At 28.3% G+C, this 25109-nt stretch overlaps 4 protein-coding genes across 4 annotated transcripts in view; all 4 read left to right on the forward strand.

Moving 5' to 3' along the window:
* Positions 1 to 1063: 1063 nt before the first annotated feature.
* LOC108778562 (major royal jelly protein 5-like) lies at positions 1064 to 5537 on the forward strand. Its single transcript, XM_018545771.1, has 6 exons — positions 1064 to 1256; positions 1499 to 1674; positions 3540 to 3758; positions 3839 to 4010; positions 4853 to 5079; positions 5352 to 5537. The coding sequence occupies exons 1-6, from the start codon at positions 1064 to 1066 to the stop codon at positions 5535 to 5537; spliced, it is 1173 nt and encodes a 390-aa protein (XP_018401273.1).
* Positions 5538 to 8466: 2929 nt separating this feature from the next.
* On the forward strand, positions 8467 to 12527 carry LOC108778600 (major royal jelly protein 3-like). The gene is made up of 6 exons (XM_018545819.1): positions 8467 to 8668; positions 10665 to 10834; positions 11010 to 11231; positions 11351 to 11522; positions 12008 to 12240; positions 12366 to 12527. Exons 1-6 carry the CDS (start codon positions 8467 to 8469, stop codon positions 12525 to 12527), a joined length of 1161 nt encoding a protein of 386 aa, XP_018401321.1.
* Positions 12528 to 16368: 3841 nt separating this feature from the next.
* Positions 16369 to 19901, forward strand: LOC108778594 (major royal jelly protein 3-like). The gene is made up of 6 exons (XM_018545813.1): positions 16369 to 16561; positions 17243 to 17418; positions 17808 to 18029; positions 18678 to 18849; positions 19340 to 19566; positions 19713 to 19901. Exons 1-6 carry the CDS (start codon positions 16369 to 16371, stop codon positions 19899 to 19901), a joined length of 1179 nt encoding a protein of 392 aa, XP_018401315.1.
* A 2137-nt stretch (positions 19902 to 22038) lies between these two features.
* The window catches only part of LOC108778563 (major royal jelly protein 3), a 5201-nt gene continuing 2130 nt past the window's right edge, over positions 22039 to 25109 (forward strand). The window contains exons 1-3 of the mRNA XM_018545772.1: positions 22039 to 22231; positions 23175 to 23350; positions 24134 to 24352. Coding sequence (XP_018401274.1) covers positions 22039 to 22231; positions 23175 to 23350; positions 24134 to 24352 — 588 coding nt within the window. The remainder of the gene's footprint in view (positions 22232 to 23174; positions 23351 to 24133; positions 24353 to 25109) is intronic.

The raw sequence follows: 25109 nt of genomic DNA on the forward strand, positions 1-25109 counted from the left end.
AAAAAAAAAAAAAAAAATTCCCGAGACACGGGTCCACTTTTTTCATGCCTAGAACACGTAAAAAAAGTTTCAAGCGATTTAAAAAATAGTCGTCTGAAAAGTGTTCGATTTATAATGGAATGTCTCATATAAAAAATAAAAAAATGCAGCAATGTAAATTGTCTCTATACTTCTACACACACACACACACACACACACACACACACAAATATAATAAATACATTATTTTTTATTACATTATGCACTTAAAAAAATAATAAATTATTTTCCTCACGTCAAGGAATGTCCTTATATAGATATCGTATACTACTTATATATGCCATATATTATTAGAATTTATGCGTAGGAAGTGAGTTATCTATAAGTTATCTATAAGTTATAATAACACCGACCTACTAAGAAACTTTAATATATATGGTGCGCTTCAGAAATAATTGGCCAAACTTTAAAAGGATATTCCACTCATTGTAACGATAAAAAAAGTCATAATTATTAAGTATGTACCTAAAGTGTCACAAATTACCTATAGGTATTGTATAAGTGTTATATGTATATGTATGTGTATAATTATGTCTAAAACTTTCAATACTACAATTAAAATTACATGTTACATAATGACGCTCTTTCAAAACATTTTTATATGTATTCGGCAAAAAAAATATAAATAAAAAGCAATCGTTATTGTACTCTCATTTATGAGTCATCAAAGTAAAATCATCCATCCACTTCAGTTGCACGGCTGATTGTGAGTGATGTATTTAGATCTTGCTAAAAATTATTGCCGGTTGAAATGATTATATAAGTGAAATATAAATTTGATGAGTTTCTAAACGTAATTAACTAAGGATATTTGCTGCAGATAACTTAAAGAATAAAGTCGAAACATACGTGGACAGAAGACAAAAATTGTAATTTATTCGCAACCTAACATCCAGCGGTGGACTCCTATTGCCTCGACAACATTGTTGATATTAGCATAACTTACATTCCCTATTCAAGTGCAATTTGTTGTGAAAACTGTTATCAAGTTATTTTCACAACATTATTGTTTGCTACAATAAAAATGAGACATTCTTTGTTTGTTTTATTAATTCTGTTAATGGCGATTGTGAATTTTGGAATAGAAGTGAATGTTGTACATGAATGGAAATATTGTGAATATGAATGGAACAGTCAGAAGCAAAAGGAAGATGCGATAAATTCCGGCACTTTTAACACTAGCAAATGCATCTTTTTCGATGTGACTAGAGCAGACGGTAAGTTGATGGTAGAATATTTGAAAAACTTGTAATGATTTTTTAGAGGATATGAATACTTTTCTTATAACATATAAAAGTCTATGATTTAACTAAATAAACGCATTATATAATCAGTACATTTTATTACATATATGCAATTTTGGTGTTGTTAGTGCAATATTATCACTGTTGCTATAAAGAATTTGCAAAATAAATTTATCTCTTAGAGTACGATAGGCTAACTAACAAAATTTTTATAGATGGTAGAATATTTATCGCTATTCCGAAATATTTTGGCTCTGATGTGCCTGCTTCTTTGGCAACAGTAACTAATACAACAGGACCAGGAGGTCCACTGTTACGTCCGTATCCGGATTGGAGTTGGTATAATAGAAGCTGTATATGTGATGGTATAATAAATGTTTACCGAATACATGTATGTATATTAATATCTTTCCTTTAAAAAGTTATTGTATCTTTTATCATTTATACGTAACATATATTAAGAGTGATTAATGATTTATTTTTATTATGTATAATATAATATTATGCATATTTACCCCTTACAAAAAATACATGATTAGGAGCTAATGATATTACTAACAGTAATTAATAGTAACTAATTCGTCGACTGTAAGTTGGCGAATAGTAACTATGGGTATTAATTATTTATTACTAATTAATGCTAAAATGATTATTATTGATCAATACATTTTTATTCTACATATAATAGGATACATACGGTAAAATTATGATAAGAAAGATGTTTTTTCCTAAATTCGAGAATTAATTTCATGATGATTCCAAACTGTGTATTCGCATCTAACGTTACTTTCTCTTCTATCATACTGCTAATTTTGGTATGTTTCTTTTTTACTAGTAATGCAACCATCATGACATCACAATAATCTACTGCCACAGCGCGTGTAGCGTTCCGAAATTACTTGTTAGCAATACTATTTCTAATACTGTGGCTATTTCCGAATGGCATGCAGTAGTCGTAGATTTATAATAAACACGAATGCACTAAATGTAAATATTAATGCACTTGATAGCATATTAGAAGTTTTGAACATAAGTAATAGGATTTCGATAAGATAATATTTTTTTCAAAGAACTTATTTATTTCTAGATCTAATAACTTTTTTATTCGACGTTGTATTGCATTGGAACTGCCTCACTTTGAGAGCTGCAATAATCGCACTCATTGGCAATATAGCTACCATTAATGGAACTAAACGTTATCGCAGCACACTGCGTGATAATAACAGAATAATTTTTTATCAATATTGCCTATTCCGGTAGTGCATGTCGGAACATAACCTTTGATGATTCATATAAACATCACTACTAAATAGTATTATAATAACATACATCTGGTTTATATGAAAAGAATGGAATGCATATACAGTCAAAATATATTTCTTTTGTAAATGAATCTAATAATTTACAATTTTTATTGACTAAATGTTATAGTGTAGCATTATTACTATGTAGCATTATTACTATGCCAGCTATAATCCCGCAATAGCAATTAAAATTTCATAATTGGTTTGAAAGTTATAAATAACTACAGCATGAAATAATACAGATCAGCTATTTAGAATCACACACGCACAAGGAAATATTATAGCACATGAGACACACATATATATAATTATGCACGCGAGTCAACTTAAAAATAACATCACGACAATTCTTCCCGTTTCTATTTTGTTAGTTTCTTGTAAATTTTTTTTTAACAAATAAAGAAGTAGGTAGACTGTTTCTAGATTTGTGTTGTAATAAGGTTGAACGAAACGAAGTCACATTTGTGTACAATTTTTAGTTCGCGCCGTGAAGCTCCACAAATTTCATAAAAATTTTGATCTGATGCATCATTTATTTTTGCGCAACTTCATAAAATATCAGTAAGATCGTTTTTTAAAATAGCAATCTGAAAAGTATTTTGAGCTGTAAAACGCTTTTTTATATATCTCGATACGATGATTTTTGACAAAGTTATTCTATCTTGAAGTTTGCCTATTTTTGCAGGGTAGAATAGATGATCGTTTAATTCAGTTGAGTAATGTATAATAACCATTGATTTACTCAATCGTATTTTTAAGCGTCAATAGTTTTCATTGAGAATCTAATCTAATTATTACTATTAGTGAATAGTTACTATTTGCCAATCAATAGTTAAATGACTAAATGTTAATAATTATCATTAGCTCGTAATCATAACGAACAGATATGCCACGGACAACAGTCAGTTTGATGACAAATATATAAAATACAATTTTTATTCTTACATTTCAGATTCAATGTAACCATATCTTTGTTATGGATTTTGGTGCAGTCCTGAATGACCAAATTTGTAATCCAAAACTATTGATTTTCAATTTGAAAGATGATACGTTAGTTAAAACTATTTACATCCCAGTTGATATTGCTTTTAACCGAACAGGCTCTGGATCATTGATAGAGCCTCTCGTTTATGTTACCAAAAAATGCACAGGATTTCTGGATAAAATGATTGTTAGTCATTTTTTAACAATATGCTTTATTTTAATCATAATGGTATAATAATTTAATGCATACATAAATATTATAAATAGGTATTTATGGCTGACCCAGTAGGTTTCGGTTTAGTGGTATATGACACATCTAGGAAACGTATGTGTAGAGTCGAATCTGATTATATGAAACCGACTGATGCTTCCTTATCTATAAATGGTAACAATTTTCCGTTAGATTTTGGTATCTACGGTATGACAATCATTGGTGATGGCAAGTACTCGCTTTTTAACGCAATAGATATTACTGTAATTTTTGTAATTTTAACTGGAATTTTAAATAATTGATCCAACATCATTATTTAAAACATTTTTCATTCTTATCTTAATATTCTCTATTAAATCGGTCATTCTACTGCCCATTAAAATTTTCGAAATAAAAATTTTTTAAAAGAGCTCCAAATTTTTGTTCAAATGTTTACTTTTTGATGCAGTATGGTTTTTTTAAAAATTCAAAATAACGGTTACAAAATAGAATAAAAGTGACTGAAATTGTAAAAATTTTATCGATATGCATTTTCCTATGCTTAGCATTATCCATACACCCTGTATGTTTATTCACAATAAATGATCCCGTATCACAAACGTCAAAGACAAGGAGACTCACATAAATCAAGCATCCTAAACGTGAGAGGTAAGGGAACTCACGTAAATCAAGCATCCTAAAGAGAGGAAAATCCTACATCGTTGATCCTGGGTAATGCTAAACACTGAAAAACACATGTCAATCAAATATTTCTAATTTTAGTCACTTTTTATTCTAGTCGTAATTTTGGGCTCGCTATTTTAAATGTTTAAAAAAGCTATACATTGAAAAGTAGACATTTCAACGAAAATTTTGAACTTTTTCAAAAATTTTATCTCAAAAATTAAAATAGATATAGAAATGGCCGATTTAACAGAGAATGCTCCATATATATATTTTATGTTTCTTTGTTTATTATATGTATAATAATAATTCAGAAAACATAATAAACCTTCATGTAAATAATTAATCAATGGTATTTTGATATGATTTCTATGGTTTTTGTTACATTTCTTTTATAATTATTTTAGATTTTTATTATGCCCCTTTATCGGGAAAGGAAATATATAAGATAAAAGTAAAAACACTAATAAAATGTCCAAATAAAGAACAGGCTAATAAACTGACTAAATTTGTAGTTAAATTATCAAGCCAACCTACAGAACTCACATCAATAGGACATTCAATATTCTATAGCCTTACTAGTGAAAGATCTATTGTAGGCACGAACGTTTATAAGAATTCTGGTAATAATACGGTAAGATATCCGGACACAATAGAGAGTAGTTTTTGCAATACCGTTTATTCCAAATGTGGTAAACGCTAAAATCACGTTATCTTTTCTTAATTAGGTGTGAACAATAAGATAACTTTAGCGTTCACTGTATCTGGAATAACGATATTACAAAAACTCCCTAATTATTCTTTACATTTCATTGTTAGTAAACCGTTTCAAATTCTGTTAACAGTTGTTTAATTTAATAGTTAATAGTACGATTTTATAGCTAAAAATAAAATGTTAATTTTAAGGTGGTACTTGCACAGGATGAAAAATTTCAACGTTTAACTGCGATAGAAGTTTTAAGTTATTGGGGTAAGCTAATAAGCCTCTCAAATACATTTCACCGTTTCTATCAAGGTATAATACGTCTAGATGAAATAAATTTACGTATATTTTACATGGACTTAGCAAAGATTCAAAAGATTATGGGTTAACTATATTATATAAAAATTATATTCCTGTGTATTAATATAAATAAGTTAACTATATATTATAAGAATTGTATTCTGTGTGTTAGAATAAACAAAAGTAATTCTCATCCAGTTAATTCAAATTATTTACCCTTCACTATGAATTTAGTTTTTTAAAAGAACTTGACAACGTACTTGTTTATTATTTGAGCATCGTTGTTGCTCTTGATGTTTTGCTGTCTGTTTTCTGGTACCGTTTGATTAGATTAGAGCGTTCATGTAAGGCCTTACAATTTAGTTAAATTTATTAATTTAGCGTGAGCTTGACATAAGAAAGATTTAAAGGAATGCGTTATATTTTCTCAAAGGAATTAGAATAAATAATTTAGTACATCTCATATAAAGGTAAATGATATTGTTACCATTTCTGTCACTAATAATAATTGTACGACTGTTCATTATTTGTTATAAAATTCTCGATTATATATTTATTCATTAAAGTCAATCTATAAATAAAATATTAATATTACGTATATGTTATTTCTTTGAATATAATATATAGAATAAAGTCTCAACGCAATTAAAATTTCAACACTGTGTATTAATATAAATAAGTTATATGAAAAAAAGTTTGCTTTTTATGTAATATTTTATACATCATCTTTATGATGTGTTTGAAATTCATTATCAAGTCATTTAGAATTTTATCTCCATCAATGGTGAACATACTACCGACGTCAATTACTCAATTTGAATCGAACACTCAAAGAAATACGCCCGCATTACGCCAAAAGTACAGTATTATATTGCTCAATGATACATGAAATGATTAAAGCTCTTAAGAATTAAATGTAACTAAAATAATATTTTACTTACTGTGTGTGTGTGTGTGTGTGTTTTAATGTAACGCACACATTTAATAAATGAGAAAATGAGAAAAAAATCTCATTAAAAGAAACCTTTTTGTATCGTCTTTTAAACTAACTTAGATTTTCTTTGTGGTTTTTGTTTCGCATGTTTAAACTATTCTGCAGCAATACAAACTTTCTCAATACAAATTTGTTTTAAAAGAAAAAAAAATATCTACTTTTTATAATTTTATTAATGTAATCATAAGAAGGCTCAATATGTATAAAACAAATTTAAAAATATAAATAGGGCACAGAGCCAAATTAATTTAACGATCAATTATTTAATTCATATATTAATACAAAAGCAGACATTTCGACTCCGATCGGGCCATTTTCAATCATACAAATATTGTACTTACAATTAAATTAACATATTTTTTCTATACAATCTTCCTATTGTTGAGAATCGTGGAAACAATGCGTTAAGTTTGAACATTCATAATTATTTGTGTTTTATCTTTGATTCTAATAAAAAGTATACAAGTAAAAATTAACATTGTTCAAAATTCAAATACAAATATAAAAGTCTTATTTACCTTGTCAAAAATAAAATTAAAAAATGTGATATGTCCATGTGTAAATTTCTTCTGAGTCAATTTGTTATAAATATATTTGAAGTGATAAAATAAGATAATTTGCAGCTGTGTGACGTCCGGGCGGTCGGCGCGCTGCCCGGAGGCGGGGCGAGGCGAGGTCAGGGTTTCGCCACTACAATGCGTATACCGTCTGGTACGACGGGTTCGACGGGGGTGCGAACACCGCCAACCGCACTGCGCGTCCAACGGGCTTTACTCTTCTTATCGTGGGCTTGCCCCGTGGTGGTTCTGCGGGCTTGGGCCCCTTCAAACTCCCCGTCCGCGCGGAGGCAAGGGTGTCGGAGATTCTTACAGAGGGCTTGCCTTGGATTCTATGCGCGACGGGCTCGAAGGCCCGGGAATTCGTTGGCACTGGATGGTACACCGGGATCTCCCGGTGTATTCAGTATGGATCCAATAGCGCGCGGGGATCGAACTCCGCATGGGTCTTATATTCGCGTACTAAATTTCTATACGCCATGCGACGGCCAGCTCCCCTCGAACGGGGTATGACTCCTCCCCTGCAACCATTCTCATTGCTTATGATCTAATTTTAATTAGCGAGGACGGGAGCACGTGGCTGACACGAAAATCTATATGCAAACAACACAATTCCAGAATTCCGGTATGAACCGCTAGCGTCCCCAGGAGGAGCGAGGGGAGGCTTTATCAAACTGAATAATTTTATATTCCAACGACATTATCCTATTTACTTTCACAATAATACGTATTCAGTTTTGACAGCTGCAAATTATCTTATTTATTACTTCAAATATATTTTATAACAAATTGACTCAGAAGAAATTAACATATATCACATTTTTTAATTTTATTTTTGACAAGGTAAATAAGACTTTTATATTTGTATTTGAATTTTGAACAATGTTAATAATTTACTTAACATATATACTTTTTATTGTAGGATCAAAGACACAAATAATTATGAATGTTCAAACTTAACGCATTGTTTCTACGATTTTCAACAATAGGAAGATTGTTGAAAGACAATTACTTTCTTTTCGTTTGTACATTGTCGTTGTATGCACATATAAAAGTCATTTACCACTAACGGCTAAATACCGCTATAAATTCTTCCAGAATAAATTTTACCAACTGTGTATGCATGTAAGTATATTCAAGTAGCAATACCAATTTAATACATTAATCTCTATTTACTTAACAAGATACGTTTTATATTTTCTACGACTTTGCGACCAAAATAGCACATCTCTTTCACGTAAGTGTAGACAGGGACTATACTATATATAATATCGGAAGAAGTGAATTGAGACTTATTTATGTCGGAGATATGTATAGCTACAGTGGATATCTATATCAATATATTTTTTACATCAGTCACTTATCTTAAGAATTAACATTTAAACTTTCAAGACAAATTCTTATCTAGAAAATTCCGTGTTTACAACATTATTATCTATACCTAATATATATATATTTATATGAGCTATGATGAAAATGAGACATCCTTTGTTCGCTCTGCTAATTCTGTCGATGGTGATTGTAAGCTTCGGATACAAAGTAAAGGATATATATAAATGGAATATTGCTGAATTTAAATGGCTATCTAAGGAACATAAGGAAGACGCGCTACGTTCTGGCATTTATGACCCTACCAAGTGCATGATCGAAGACGCAAATGAAGCAGAAGGTAAATTAATAGTGAAGTAATAAAAAGAAAATGATTGTAACGATTTTACAGGAAAGTGACTTATTACTAGGATCCGGATGTTCGAGCTCGGTCACGGGCTCCGCGCGGAGAACCGCTGGCGCGCGGCGTGGTGAACAAAATGTTAACAAAACGCGGAGAATTTATTTCAGCAATCGCGCAGTGATTCTCCGCGTGGAGCCCGTGACCGAGCCCGAACGTTCGAATCCTACTTATTACTTGTAAGTTATAGTTATAATTACCTTTTTCAGTAACTGTAATTAACTTCGTTCCTTCGTTTTCCATATGTAACTATAACTTATGGATGTGTGGCACAGATTATCGATATTTCTTATCATTGTCAATCGAAATCCACAGTATCAGAAGATACGGTAGTGTTTTGGCACTAATTTACTGATACGGCAACATATTGATTAGAAATGATTTGATATTAGAAAATATCATTATATATATGTATACACTTTTTTGCTACGCGGAAAGCACAATTTTCGATATTTTGTATTGATAAAATTAAGATTTGTGTAAGACCGTCGATATTGAAAACAAGTAAATATGATAATGAAATCGGCTGATGACGGTCAAGCAGGATTTTCTAATAGGCGTCTAAGATAGGCTCCCACTACATTACCTTACTGATGAATCTAGTAGTGGCAAGCCGGGACAAAACGCCAACTTGTGATATTTCTCACAATCTTATATTTTTCAAAGATTTTAATTTATCATTACTTTAACATTACATCGTTAAATTTTAATATGTCTTTGAACATATTATTAAGATCCAATAAGATGCTAAAAGCATCAAAAATTTGTTAGATTGCTTGTGTCAATTTAACTAAAAGTGATATTACTACGGTAGTTGATTAGAGTTGCATTGTAAGTCTGAAAAAATTTCGGCACGCGATTGAGGACTACATACGTGGTAAATAAAATTCACACATTACTTTAGCAACCAAAATCCTGCTTGACCGTCATCGGCCGATTTCATTATCATATTTATTTGTTTTGTATTGATACATACTGCGAATCAAAATGTGCGGTATAATAATTAATAATACGCAGTATAAAAGAGATATACGAGTATTTATCTCGTTTTAAATGCAAAAATTTCTGGAAATTTCAAACAATACTAACAGACCTATAGAATTACATAGAACGGAATCTATAGATGTTACTCAAGAATTCGAGATGATCTTAAGCTAATGCTTAATCAGAAAACTATATGTAGCATCTTATGACATTGCTTGAGACGGTCTTGAAATTAAGAATGGATAAATGGATAACAATTATAATCTAGTTAGAGGTGCAAGATACTATGAGAAATATCTTAACCAATTAGGGTCATCACACATAAAATGGAAACTGCAGAACCATAGCATAATGTCGCTAGACCAATGAGCATCTTATGTAAATCAATACGGTGTTTATGCCGCAGCCTTTTTGCGAAATCAGCCTTTTCGGGAAAAGGCTTTTTGCAAAAAGATTTCGCAAAAAGGCTGCAACATCTATTATGTCGGATGATACTAAGAGTATATCCATACAAACTCGCATATAGCCGTATATGCATAAAGAAAACTATCAAATCACATTTTTACCTACGTTTTTATGAGAGAATGAATAATTTTCTTCGTGCATACATTTGTGCGTAATTATATTTTGGAAATACTGCATTTGTATCGATTCAATTGATATCTAGATATAAAGTTCCAGATCCCATATACTATTATACGGAAACTAAAAATTCCGATGTAAATATTGAATATCAAAATTGCGACAATACAATATTTTAAAATATCGATTATGTCGAAAGCGTCCGTGATCAATATCAAATATAATAATTAAATCTTAAAACTATAAGCTAATTTTGAGCTTCACACACTAACTGCATTTGATTCTTATCTTTTCTATGATTCTATTCTAAATAAATACAACTGATAGTAGTAAACGTAAAGTAAGTTCGGTTACAAAAAAATTCTTATAGATGGAAGACTATTCATTACTGTTACCAACATAAATGAACATGCTTCACCTGCTTCTTTGACGACAGTAACTAATATGACAGAACTAGAAGATCCAATTTTAGAACCATATCCAGATTGGAAATGGTACAATAATAGCTGTAATGGTATTACAAATGTTTACCGAGTAGATGTAAGTATATATCCGTGCCTTTTATTCAAGAAAAAATATCATTTCTTAGATTTATATGTAATAATATATAATATTAATATTCAATCAACAATTTATTATGTATATTACACGCAACTACATGTACAATAGAATAAGTTTGACAATACATAAAATAAAGATTTTACTTTTATTTCAGATTAAATGCAATCACATTTTCGTTCTGGATAGCGGTAAAATTGGGACCGATCAAATCTGTGATCCAAAATTACTGATTTTCGATTTAAAAGATGATACACTAGTTAAAACTATTAACATTCTACATCATATTGCTACGAATAAATCGGGTTCTGGATTATTAATAAAGCCTTTGATTTATATTCCAAATGGCGAATGCACGCAATTTCTGGATGAAATGATAGTATGTCTTCTCACAGTAGCACATATTCATTTATGCAAATATTATTTAATAATAATTTTAATTATATATATACATCTTTTATTTTACCTGATTCAATATTTACTTATAAATATGCATAGGTATTTATAGCTGATTCGGGAGGTTCCGGTTTAATAGTGTATGATTCGTCTACAAAGCGAATGTGCAGAGTCGAATCTGATTACATGAAACCGACAGATACTTCTTTTTCTATACTAAGCAAAAGTTTTACGTATGAAGGCGGCATTTTCAGTTTAACAATTCTTTACGATGGTAAGTATTCGATTTTAACATAATAAATATTATTTTAATTGTATTTAATCTTATCCTACATAGCAAATCTTAAAATATTCAACTTTAATTTTATATTGACACATATTACCATTTGCATTCGTAATTTATTTTTTATGTGATGTTAATATCCATTTATTTGTTATTATAATATATTTATGCTTTGCGCGCTGATAACAATTCATATAAAATATAAAGAAATTCTACTAAAAACTTATATATATTTTGAGGGTTTTCTCCATGTCTATCCATAGATCGCCAAAGTTTCGTGATCTGCAACAATTGGCATTTCAATAATGGACATAGACACGGAGATAACCTACAAGACACATAGTTTCTATACAGAAGGTACCCCGTGGAAACCTCAAAAGTATAGAAAAATTCTTTACAAATAATTAATTAAATTTTTTTGTAACTTCCAAATAATATCCGTTTTATTTTAACTTACTTTATTTTAAATATTTTAGATCTCTATTTTGCTCCTGTATCTGGAAAGGAAATATACAAAATAAATATAAAGGAGCTATTAAAATGTCCAGACAAAGAAGTGGCTAATAAATATACTCAACTTGTTAAAGAATTATCAAGCCAAACAATAGATCTCACATCAGCGGGACAATCAATATTTTATAATGATTTTAGTGCAATGTCTATTCTACGCACAAAAGTTTCTAAACAACTCAACACTACATATAAAACGGTAAGATATCCGTAATTATTTTTTACATATCAATCTAAGAAATTAAGTCAAATAATAACGATTATTATATTTGATAGTTATTGGTATGATTTTATAAAGTAAAATAAAATTTTATTTAATTCAAGGAGATACTAGCGCAAGACAGCGAAAAATTTCAATCTGTAGCTTCAATGAAAATTTCAAGTAATGGGTGTCAGCTAAAGTGCATATCTGACAGATTTCAATGTTATCATACATTAAATCCAAATGAAATCAATTTCCGCTATTTCGAAATCGAATTATGCTAAACAAAATGCAAAAAATTAAAAAGATATATTAGCAATTCTAAATCTTGATTTTTATATTTTAAAATATAAAATATAAAATATATTAATAAATATGTATTATATATGTACAATATAACATAATATATCAAATATATGTAAGATGTAGATATATATATATGTGTAAAAATATTGTGTACATTATATAAATTTACATATACTGCAAAAGATCAATTTACAAATCTTTTATATTTAATTTTAAAAAATTATACATACACATAAAAATAAGTAATAACGCGCTGTCGCCGCTTTGTCGCAGCTTCTATGTCGCCCCGGCTCCGTGACAATTACGTTTTTGGAAATTGTATAATACCAATTAAGAGTCGAATGGAAAGGCCATGGGGTGATCATGATCGCGGTCGAAGATTTATTCGATCGACGATCGTGCGACAGTTCACATCGTGTCCGAGCTTAGTCCTCAGTTTCGATTCTGATAAAGTGGATTTCCGAGCGTCTGTGTTATCCGCGGTACGTTCCGACCATCGACTCAGGATGAATGCCTGAGCGTCCCTAGGCGGTGTCAAAAAACGGCTCAGGATGAATAGTGTGAATACGCGAACACCCCCAGGTATTGTCAAAAGGCGATTTAGGGCGTCACAATGCCCTTAGGTGTTTGTCACGAGATACAGTGGCATAACTTTAAACATTTTTTGAATAAATTTGGACAGCTAAATTTGTCTACTAGTGAACTGTTTATAGTTGTACATAGTGTTTATAACTGTAAATAAACTATACATGTGAAAAGACGATGTGAATAAAGATTGTTTTGTATCAGCTAGATAACATATTAATGTTATACATTAATATGTTATCTAGCTGATACAAAACAATCTTTTTTACTGAGTTATTCAATGTTAAAGCAAGGATCGTTTTACAACATTCATTAAAAAAGCAAATTGAATGTAAAGATTCACTCTTTCGATTGTTGTAAACCGCATTTTCGTGTAATTTTTACCTTACGCCATAAACCTTTGTAAAGTTTGTGCAAAATTTTCAGATTTGACGTATATCCATTTGTGTCCGTATAACTCTGTAAAGGATCAGTCATATTGAAATTTCAATTACAGATTTCATAGTAAAGATTTCAATCTTTAAATACTTTTTTATATTTTTGGTCTGGGATGGGTTTTCATCAAGTTATGGTGTTTTGAATATTGCTTAATTTTTAGCATATTCGAAAATGTTCCCTATCTTCGTTGGATTTTGTGTGTGTGTGTGTGTGTGTGTGTGTGTGTGTGTGTGTGTGTGTGTGTGTGTGTGTGTAGTGTATGTATATGATTTGTACATGTTCCATACATGAGTAATATAATGTGTCACACACTCATAAATCATTTAAAAACATTGTAATAATGTAACGCTTAGTCAAACAACTTTTAATGACTGTAATTATGATTATAGATTGTGTAACCAAATGTATTTTGAAAACATTTTCATTATACATATTCGTAGAAAAAAATATAACTGCCAAGCAATTGTTATTGCACTTGCATTTACAACATATGTGTCTAACGATACAGGTCAGTTATATTATTTTATTCCAATTCATAAGTCGCAACAAACTTAATTGTTAAGAAGTACTTTAAAAAAGTACTCGACTCCCGGCCGAGGTAATATTTTTCGTAATAAGAAGAATTATTATTTTAAGATTTTAATATAGTTTAACATTGATATAGAATACCAAAAAAGAGCATCAATTATTAAATTGTTAATCAATTTAATTCGTGATAGTACTGCGGTAGTTTATTAGAGTTGCGTTTCAAGACCGACAATTGTTTGGCGTGCAGTTTAGAAAGACTATATGTATATATCAGTATATAAATTCACGCGAAATTATATATAAGCAACTAAGATTCAAGTTAGACTGTTATAAGCTTCATATTCGTATTAATTATGTTTTAGAAAAAATTTTGGTTGAGAAAATAAACGGCTCTAAATTTCTTAATAAAATTTATTAAATTTTAATTGAGCTATACAGATGTTCAATTATCATGACCACAATTCTGTGATTAATATGATTATATAGAATCTTATTAGTTCGGTCATTTTCAACCAGAAATTTTATTCAGTGCACGCATTTTAAAAAATTTTGCACTAGCACAATTTATCGTTATTACAAACAAATGCCATTTATTGCAAAATCAAATTACTTTCATGCATCACATACACACGTGCCTTCCAAAAAGAATTGTTATCAAGTACAGCTTATTATTGCATTTCACAATGCAATTTGCATTTCGTAAAAAACTAAATTGAAACACTGCCAAATATTATAAGTATATTAATAATAAAAACAGAAATTTACTACATACTATCAGGGTTGTTTTTTCCAAAAACTTATTAAGAGTGAGTGAACTTGTGAGATTTTGGCAAATATTTACTAGGAATATATTCACTGCAACTACATCGAAAGATCGTCTACACTCATCAATTGAAAGGTTGCAACACTTTTATTCGAGTTTCAGAATGTAGCTTGCTCATGGAGCAACTGGTGTTTACTTATGAATTAAATGGATCTAATTATTTATATTTACCCGCTCTAACAAGACTGAAATCTATTGAAAAAAAAGTTGCAACGCTTAAACTGATGATTGCACATTAAGAACCGCAGCAAGAATTTTTTAATCAATATTTTATTAAAAGAATACACACATAATTTTTTTTTAATTTGAAGTTCTAAGTTCCAAAACAAACTCGTATCTTGATAGAAAATCCTTTTTTTGTACAGCTCTGAACAACACAACGTTATACTATCTGTAATATAGTATACCAAATAATAATGCTAGTATGTTTGCATAGCAAAACAATGTATCTTAAAAACAATTAACGAGCAACAATAGGTGTTAAATAAAAATTATTTAAAATGTATTTAAAACATATAACTTAAAAGTTAATTTACAAAAAAGAATGTTTCGACTCAATGGAGCCTTCATTAGTTTTATAAGCGTAAAAGATGCGATCTTACATATAGTATTTATATATTAATAGAGAGAGAAAAAGACAGAATTTGAAATTCATCCGCCAGACATTTGTTGTAGTCCAATAGTTGCAGTTTTGTACAATTAATTTGGCACATCATATTCGCAATAATTAAAGTCAAGATGTAAAATCATAACATAAATCTTCGTTTGACAGCGGCATTCAATGTTAAATCCAATATTATTAATAGTCAGCGAAGCAAAATAATATAAATAAATTAAAGTTAAAAACGATTTTTTTATTAAAAAAAAGTAATATGTAATGACGAACTTCACATGATAGTTATAGTATAAATTAAATCCAGCATTTCAATAAAAAGAATATTTCCGACAGTAATTTTTTAATGATATTACTAGTCTAGGTAATGCTATTCGTAGATGATATAATATAATATAAAATGACAAATAGAGACTCCTCCCTTAGCAATTTAGAAAAATTTTTAATGCATTCTCATCTTTTTTCGATACCAATAATAACTACATCCAAAAGAACATTTGTGAAAAGAGATCAACGTCCAGGGAGACAACTATATAAGATTCATCCATCTCTATACCAGAAAGCTTTTTAGAAAGCTCAAAACTGTTACTTACATGTCTTCTAGCTAAAGAATACTATCTGAGATGATTCTCTCCAGAGCTAATGCATATAATATAACATATGCATATATGGTATATAATTACATATAATTTAACATATTTACAGAAGACACTGTAATCCGAAACCGGACGTTAATTTTGTGAATCTTGGGAAGTGCATAAGTTTTTAGAAGGGTAACATTGCTAGAAACTACATCTTGTGTTATTGTAAGCTATATATCAGTTACTAAAAAATGGAATATTTTTTGTCTACTCTACTAATTCTGTCAATGGTGATTGTGAGCTTCGGAATTAAAGTAAATGTTGTACATAAATGGAAATATGCTGACTTTGAATGGGAAAATCAAGAACAGAAGGATGCAGCGATAAATTCCGGCATTTACAATCCGTACAAGTGCGTGTTCGAAGATGCAAGTAAAGCGGATGGTAAGTTGATGACGGACTATTCGAAAAATTTATAATACTTAATTTTATGTAAAAACATTAATACTTTTCTCACACACTTTATAGTTATAGTATTTAAATGTAATATAATTATAATAGTATAGTATATTTAATTATAATATTAGCATATAGTCAAAATCATAAAAAAAGTACGAAAGTACGGACTCTCCAAAATTAAAATTAATAGTGGCAAAAAAGCCGGCAAATAAGAGTTAAGAGTGGTTATCGGTACGCAAGTAAAAAATTTTTTTATATAAAATTGTTTCACTTAAAATCCTTTATTCCATCAAATTGTACGTTTCGACTCATTTCGGAGTCCTCTTCAGCAATTGTAAAGTATATGTATCTTCTTTATGTGTAAGAGATGAATCAACAGTAAATTGACAGATTTGATACGAAATCTTAATAACGGGTATCTTTGGAGATAATATCCGTATGGAGAAAAATATAAAGTAATATATGCTAGAATTCTAGTAAATTGTATGGAATTGGCAGGTCCCCTTATAGGGACAGGCGCCCACTTATGTAAAATGCTCTTTGATTTGACAATCGTTAATGCAAAACACATAGCATTACTACTCTGGCCTGAAATTAAAGAAATAAACATAATTTTAGTAGCAAACGTCGATTTCGTTTGCAAACAAAATATTTACTTAAATGCAGATGGGAGACTATTCATTACTGTTACTAATGTATATGGCCCTGGTTCACCTGCTACTTTGACGACAGTAACTAATAAAACAGGACTAGGAGGTCCACTTTTACGGCCATATCCAGATTGGAGTTGGTATTATAGCAGTTGTATGTGTTCTGGTATTGTAAATGTTTACCGAACAGATGTAAGTATTCAATATTTTTAATCCGTTCAAGTGGTTCTTTATTATATATATACATATATATATATAATAGTATGTTGAATTTTTATCTTATATTTATATATGATAATATCAATTAAATAATTATTAGTTTATTTTTGTATATAATAATATTTAAATAACCAACGCTTTATTAGAAGAAAAGGTGTTAACGTAGATCCCTATTGTAAATATGGAATTAACTTAAAAATTTTTGTTAAAATTAATCTCTTACAAATTTTTAATTGCCTGAATACACATTGAGAATACAGAGTTTTTCATGATTAATTAGCATTAACTGGGGCACATTGCATACATGTACAATAGTCAGTTTAATGGCAATATATGGAATAGAATTTTTACTTTAATCCTAGATTCAATGCAATCACATAATTATTCTGGATAATGGCAAAATGAATCAATTCGATCAAATTTGTAATCCAAAACTATTGATCTTTGATTTAAAAGATGATACGCTAGTTAAAACTATTTATCTTCCACTTGATTTCGCTACTAACCGAACAGGCTTTGGATTATTAATAACGCCTTTGGTTTATGTTCCCGGAGAATGCACACAGTTTTTGGATAAAATGATTGTTAGTATACCTCTTTTTTAATCACAATAATAAATGTTACTCTGTATAAATATTGTTTATATTTATAGTTGCATATTTAATTACTCAGATAGCATTTATACGGTACAATAACCGCACATACACACACACATAGGATGAGTCATTTTAAGTAATAAACTGAAATATCTCGAAAAATATAAAAAAGTTACTAAAACATATTTTAAACAAAAAGTTGCTCAATTGTTAATTGCTCAATAACTTCTAAGATACTTAATAAAAAAAAAACATTGTAATGTTTTGAAAAGTTCTTGATATCAGCTCTTGATATGAACATAAAATTAAAATTTGAGATTTTTATTTAAAAAATTTTACGTAATCTTGAGTTGACTTTAAGAACTTAAGAACATTTTCTATAGATTAATCAAAAAGTCACCACTTTCTTTCCAATAACTGAACAACTTTTGTTTAAACATTTTTTCGTATCTTTTATATTTTTCGAGATATTTCAGAGATGTACAACTTAAAATGACTCACCTTGTATGTATACATATATACGTGTAATTAACCGAGTAATTAATTAACATTTACGTACATGCATAGGTATATGTATGTACAATATATCGTTTACTCGATAAGTAATCCAATACACATGTAAATAAACATGTACAGGTGTTTATGACTGATACGAAAGGTTCCGGTTTAGTGATGTATGACTCATCTACAAGGCGTATGTGCAGAATCGAATCTGATTACATGAAACCGACTGATATTTTTTTCTCTGTAGCAAACCAAAATTTTACTTATGAGGGCGGAATCTTCAGCATAACGATACTTGGTGATGGCAAGTACACGCTTTTAATATAACAAATATTATTTCATTTATAATGATTTGCAAAATGTACGTCATATAAAAGCAAAACTGGATGCATTTTAAAGTTAAAAGTTGATACTTTCACATTATAGGGATACACTATACATATTATACATATCATTAACAATATTTAGAAAAAATTGACTATCAGTGTTAACATCTTGAACATTTTTTAAATTATTATTTGCCTCTATGACGTTATTTCTCTCAGAATTTTATATGATATATAATTAAATTTGCATGAAAAATTGATTTATGTTTAATAGGTAAAAAATCTATAGTAATTACAATAGAAATAATGTATAAAGAAGCTGATTAAGTGTTAGATGATTATCCAAAAGTGTAAATTTGCAGGCTAATGTAATCTATGCAAACAGCATATTTGATGTAATATTTTACTGTAATATTTTGATGTAATATTTAAATGATTTCTTTTTATTTCTCTTGCTAAATATTTTAGAACTTTATTATGTTCCTATATCGGGAAAAAAAATATATAAGATAAAAATGGAAACGCTATTAAAATGTCCAAATAAAGAAGAGGCTAATAAACAAAGTAAACTCGTGACTAAATTATCAAGCCAAACGGCAGTTATTACATCAATGGAAAATTTAATATTTTATAGTGATTACGTGGGGATGTCTATTCTAGGTATGAATATTCGTAAAGAGCCTGGTAAAAACGTGGTAAGATATTTAAATACAAGTAGTCTTTACACACATACAAATCATTAAGATCTTATTTCAAATTCTATTAACAATTATTACATTTAATAGTTATTAGTATGATTTGATTGGTTATTGGTTAATTAAAATAAAATATTAATTTTAAGGTGAAATTAGCGCAAGACGATGAAAAATTTCAAGTTATAAGTTCAATGAAAATTTCAAGTTATTGGAACAAAATGATGTGCATATCAGATAGATTTCAACATTTAGCTCTGAATACATTAAATCTAGGTGATATAAACTTCCGCTATTTTGAAATAAACTTATCAGAAATAAAGAAAATGATGGATTAGCATTTCTACATCTTGATTTTGGATGTCTTCTATATTTTCAAACAAAATGTGTATTCTAAAATGAAAAAGATGTTGATATTAGAAGTTAAGAACTCTTACGCAAACGTAATTAAAGCATGATAAAGGTCGAATATAATGTCTTCAGTTGCGTATACAAGCCAGTGGAGAGAAGGGAGATAAAGCGAATGAAAAGTAACTCGCGCTCTTCTAATCCTTTGTAAAGAATTTATAAATTATGGCGATTAGAAAATAATTCCTAATTTGTATATAAGCTTGGCAATAAAAGACTTTGTATTATCCTAACAAACACGACATTCTTATCGCACTATTTCAACGCTTTCGATTCTTTCGCAACGTATCTTTCTTACAATAGTCAAAGAAAAGTCCGATTTACGTTAGATATTGTGAACGACTTTATGAGATATCTCTCTATATCTATCAGATTGAGTTCTTTGATAGTCTCTTCTTATCCACCATGTGTAACGAAATATTTATGCTTGAATTTGTGAGAAAAATTAAAACTTAATTTTTTTAAGAAAACATTTTTTCAAAGATTTTTGGCGATAAACTTTATTAGACTTGAAAGTATATACATATAATAGAGATCCTGTTATTTTATTACTTTTTTCATTATAAATTTTTGAGTATAATGCTTATTTTTTAAATACAGGTACTTTATACAAATATATATTTATAAATCAAAATAAATTGCAAATAATTTTAAAGTAAACAAACTTATTGTGATCTATTTTCAAATATAATACACTGTTTCTGAAAAGAACTCGGATTTCATATAGTATAGTCATATCTAGACTAATAGCTAATTATATCTAGATTAATTACGATATCTGTAGACTAATTATTAATTATATATAGCTTAGTGATATGTTACTAAATAATTACTAAATAATTAATTATGCCTTCATGAATGTTTTCTCTCTTATATATAATCGTTATTTTTAATATTAATGATTAATATTTTCTGATGATCTCAATGATAATAAATACACCATATACATTATACGATATACGTTATCATGCAGGTAAAAGTGTCATAAGTCATTCGTAACTGTTATAATAACGTAACACTAAAAGACTTTTAATAATGTAATTATGTGATTATAAGTTATATAAACTTGCATTTGAGACATAGGCGTCTACCAATCAGGTTAGTTACATTATTTATTATTATAATTTAATATATAAGTCACAAATTTAATTATTATTATTAAGAACGCAATGAGAAAAATTTCAAGTTGAAAAAAATAAACAAATCTAAATTTCCTGATTAAATCTATTAATTCCAATTGAGATAAACAGGCGTTCAATTATGACAAACAGAATTCTGATTAATATATTCAGAATCTTATTGATCTATTTCTAACAAGTTTTTCTCAGTGCACACGTTTTCAAAAATTTTTCATTTAGCGCAATTTGTTGCAATTTATATACAAATGTAATTTATTGCACAAATTTTAATTAAGTTGCTTTAATCAAATTTAATCACACGATCTATATGTGTCTTCAAAAAATTGTTGTCAACAACACTTATTATTGCATTTCATAACGCAAATGTAAGTTATTGTAAATATTTAAGCGGGACACAGACTAATATTAATATATTAATTAATAAAAACAGAAACAATGTACGTATCAAAGTGATTTTTTTCAAAAACCTGTTAACAGTGTAGACTTGTAAAATTCTAATAGATATAGAGAATATTTTCGCTGCTACTACATCAGAAGACACGATCATCAGTAATAAAGTTGCAGCACTTTTTTCGATGTGTTTCATAACGCATCTGTTCATTGAGCGATTAACTCTTATACTTATTAATCGAATTAATCTAACCACTCTGTTTATGTTCATTATATTCAACTACTCTGCAAACAGGATGAGTTCCGAAATTCATCAAAAAAGAAGTGTTGTAAACCTTTTAGCTGTAGAGTGTACACCAATAGTCACATCAAGAACAAAACTATTCTCAAGTGTATTATAATAATAAAGAAAGTAACTTATTCTCAATGAATATATATTTAATCCAACTTTCAAGACGATCTGATATCTTAATTTATACAGAAAATCTCTTTTTGTATCCTGAGCAACACAATATTTGCTATCTGTAAACTATAAAAAATGGGCTATTCTTTATTTACTCTGCTAATTCTGTCAATGGCGATTGTGAACTTCGGACTCAAAATAAATATCCAATATGAATGGAAATACACTGAGTTTGAATGGGAAAGTCAAGAGCAGAAGGAAGCAGCGATAAATTCTGGCGCTTACAATCCTTACAATAGCCTGTTGGCAGATGCAAGTAAGGCAGACGGTAGGTCAATGAAGATACTTACTTAAAAATATATATTAATTTTTTGTGAAAATATAAACACTTTTATTACCACACAATTTACAGTTACAATATGAAACTATTATAATCATATTATGGATAAATTTTAATTTATTTTATTGTAATTGTTTCTATTCAATGTTGAAAAAATGGTTATTACTAAATTAGTTATTGAATATTATAACTTTAATTTTGTCTACTTCAAATCAATACCGGTTCTTCAATTATTTCTTTTCCTTATAACATTTTTTTTAATCTGGAAAAGGTATTGAATACTATAGAAAAGGTAATATTTTATGCTTTTAATAAAAATGAAAAAATATATATTTATCCTTAATAATGTATTCTTCATTAGACGATGGCGCTAATTAATGTGCTTCTACTTCATGTGTCTATCTTTATTTAACACATTTTAGAATAATTCCTAAAATAAATAATAATGTAAGGTAATTATTTAAATTAATATTACATAAATCATTATTTTAATTATATTTACAGAGAATTATACTTTCAATATTTTCATAACGCAATGCTCTCAGCTCCAATATATACAGGACACAATAACAGAAATATAAAAATTTTACGATATTACAGAACTTACATAAATTTCTCATACACTTTGAAATAGTTTTACTATATTATAATAATTAAGAATATTATCTTTGGTATTATGTGCATTCATAATTTGTCTTAATAATAAAATAATTTTCCTTATATATATAATATTTGTGCTACTCTTCTTTATAGTTTATTTAAGTACAAAGATATCCTAATAGAGCTACAATAATAGTAAAGACAATTACTCTACATATATACTTTGATTAATACCTCAAATAGTATTACAACTATCATAAAATTGGGAATATTAGAAGTAATATTTTATGGTAGCAAACGTAGGTTTTGCTCACTAACAAAATTTTTACAGATGGTAGAATATTCATTACTGCCACTAATTTAAATGGCCCTGGTTCTCCTGTTACTTTGACGACAGTAACTAATAAGACAGGACCAGGAGGCCCAGTTTTACGGCCATATCCAGATTGGAGTTGGTATAATAGCAGTTGTATATGTGATGGTATTGTAAACGTTTATCGAACAGATGTAAGTATTTATTACCTTTAATTTGTTTAGATGACTTTTTATTCTACATGTATTATATATGTACGTATGTTACATTCATATTTTATATTTATATGTAATAATAATTAAAAAAATAACAATTTATTAAGAAAAGGTTTTGTGAATCTCTAATGTGAATCTTTCCTGTTATGTTGGTCTCACTTATAATAATTCTATATTATAAATAGACATTTTTTACAAAAGATTTTCAATTTATTAAATATAAGTATCCAAGTTTTAAAAAATTACCATGATTGGCGCGACTATTTCTTAGCAATTGATATCTATTAGAAAGTATATCATATAGTTTTTTGTATGATTATATAATACATATATCTATTATAAAGTATATCTAATTTTTTATGATATTCAATGTCAAGTGTAACGTGATTTTAAATTCTTAGTTTGCATTCAGAACGCGTTTTTATGGATAAAAGCACGTCTTTATTTCTAAAATTGTATAGTATGCATAACGTGAATTATATCATGCTAAAGTATTTGTAAGTGCGTTCTAAATGCGGGCTAGTAAAAATGTAACACAAGGTTATACTCTGAATTAATTCTTAAAGTAGTGTTCTTCTATTTTGAGAAGATTATATTAATAAGTTTAAATAACTGCTTATTTCTTTTGCTATTCCGAAATATACGGTATATTAGAAATAGAAATAGAATTGTTCATGAATAATTTGCGTTGGCTGTGGTACACCTACATAAGTCAGATTAATGACAATATAATATGAAACAAAATTTTTACTTTAACCCTAGATTAAATGTAACCACATCATCGTTATGGATAATGGCCAAATCGGGCTCAATCGAATCTGTAATCCAAAATTATTGATCTTTGATTTAAAAAATAATACGCTAGTTAAAACTATTTATCTTCCACTTGATTTCGCTACTAACCGAACAGGCTTTGGATTATTGGTAATGCCTTTGGTTTATATTCCCAAAGAGTGCACGCAGTTTCTAAATAAAATGATTGTTAGTATACCTCTTTTTTGATCACAATAATAAATGTTATTCTGTACAAATATTGTTTAGTTGCACAATTAATTACTCAGATAGCATTTATACGGCACAATAATCGCACATGTACACACATATACAGATATATTATAATATATATATATGTGTATATATATATATAATATATATATTATATATACATATATGTATATAGGCAACATAGAACATTTACGATAAATTTTCATAAATATTTATTACTTATTTTTTTAAATAAGTAATTACTTATTTTGTTATATAAATATTTCATATATATATTTTATATAAGCTTTATTTGTGAAAACATTAAAATATAGACTAAATATTTTATGTAATGTGTATAAGTTAAAATATTTTACTTGAATTTGTCTTATTAAGTATTTTCATACAATATGAGTATAGTAAACATTTCGTATTATTTATAATAAATATTTATAATGTTTTTATTAACAATAAAGTACATTTATACCATATACGTCGATAATATTGGATGTGTGATTTAGTTTTGAAAGTTTTTTTTTCTCAAAAATTGATTTATTTAAACAAGATAATAAATGAATACCTTAATCAAAATATATTTTTACCACTCGCGAAACTCTCAAAATTAAATCCCATATTTAATAATAAAACATTAAAATTCTCCGTACACAATCAAGAATCGCAAAAATATTTACAAAATATTAAAAATTAATTTTATAATTATTTTATAAATATTATATATATATATATATATATA

The sequence above is a fragment of the Cyphomyrmex costatus genome, unplaced genomic scaffold (assembly GCF_001594065.2).
Source record: "Cyphomyrmex costatus isolate MS0001 unplaced genomic scaffold, Ccosl1.0 scaffold502, whole genome shotgun sequence".
Lineage (NCBI taxonomy): Eukaryota > Metazoa > Arthropoda > Insecta > Hymenoptera > Formicidae > Cyphomyrmex > Cyphomyrmex costatus.

Bases quoted from the DNA above. Each gene is read 5' to 3' on its own strand.
- LOC108778562 (XM_018545771.1), top strand. From the start codon at position 1,064: ATGAGACATTCTTTGTTTGTTTTATTAATTCTGTTAATGGCGATTGTG. The intron at 1,257-1,498 runs GTAAGTTGATGG...AAATTTTTATAG, and splicing joins CGATGTGACTAGAGCAGACG to ATGGTAGAATATTTATCGCT. The intron at 4,011-4,852 runs GCAAGTACTCGC...TAATTATTTTAG, and splicing joins TATGACAATCATTGGTGATG to ATTTTTATTATGCCCCTTTA.
- LOC108778600 (XM_018545819.1), top strand. From the start codon at position 8,467: ATGATGAAAATGAGACATCCTTTGTTCGCTCTGCTAATTCTGTCGATG. The intron at 8,669-10,664 runs GTAAATTAATAG...AAATTCTTATAG, and splicing joins AGACGCAAATGAAGCAGAAG to ATGGAAGACTATTCATTACT. The intron at 10,835-11,009 runs GTAAGTATATAT...CTTTTATTTCAG, and splicing joins CAAATGTTTACCGAGTAGAT to ATTAAATGCAATCACATTTT.
- LOC108778594 (XM_018545813.1), top strand. From the start codon at position 16,369: ATGGAATATTTTTTGTCTACTCTACTAATTCTGTCAATGGTGATTGTG. The intron at 18,030-18,677 runs GTTAGTATACCT...AAACATGTACAG, and splicing joins AGTTTTTGGATAAAATGATT to GTGTTTATGACTGATACGAA. The intron at 18,850-19,339 runs GCAAGTACACGC...TAAATATTTTAG, and splicing joins CATAACGATACTTGGTGATG to AACTTTATTATGTTCCTATA.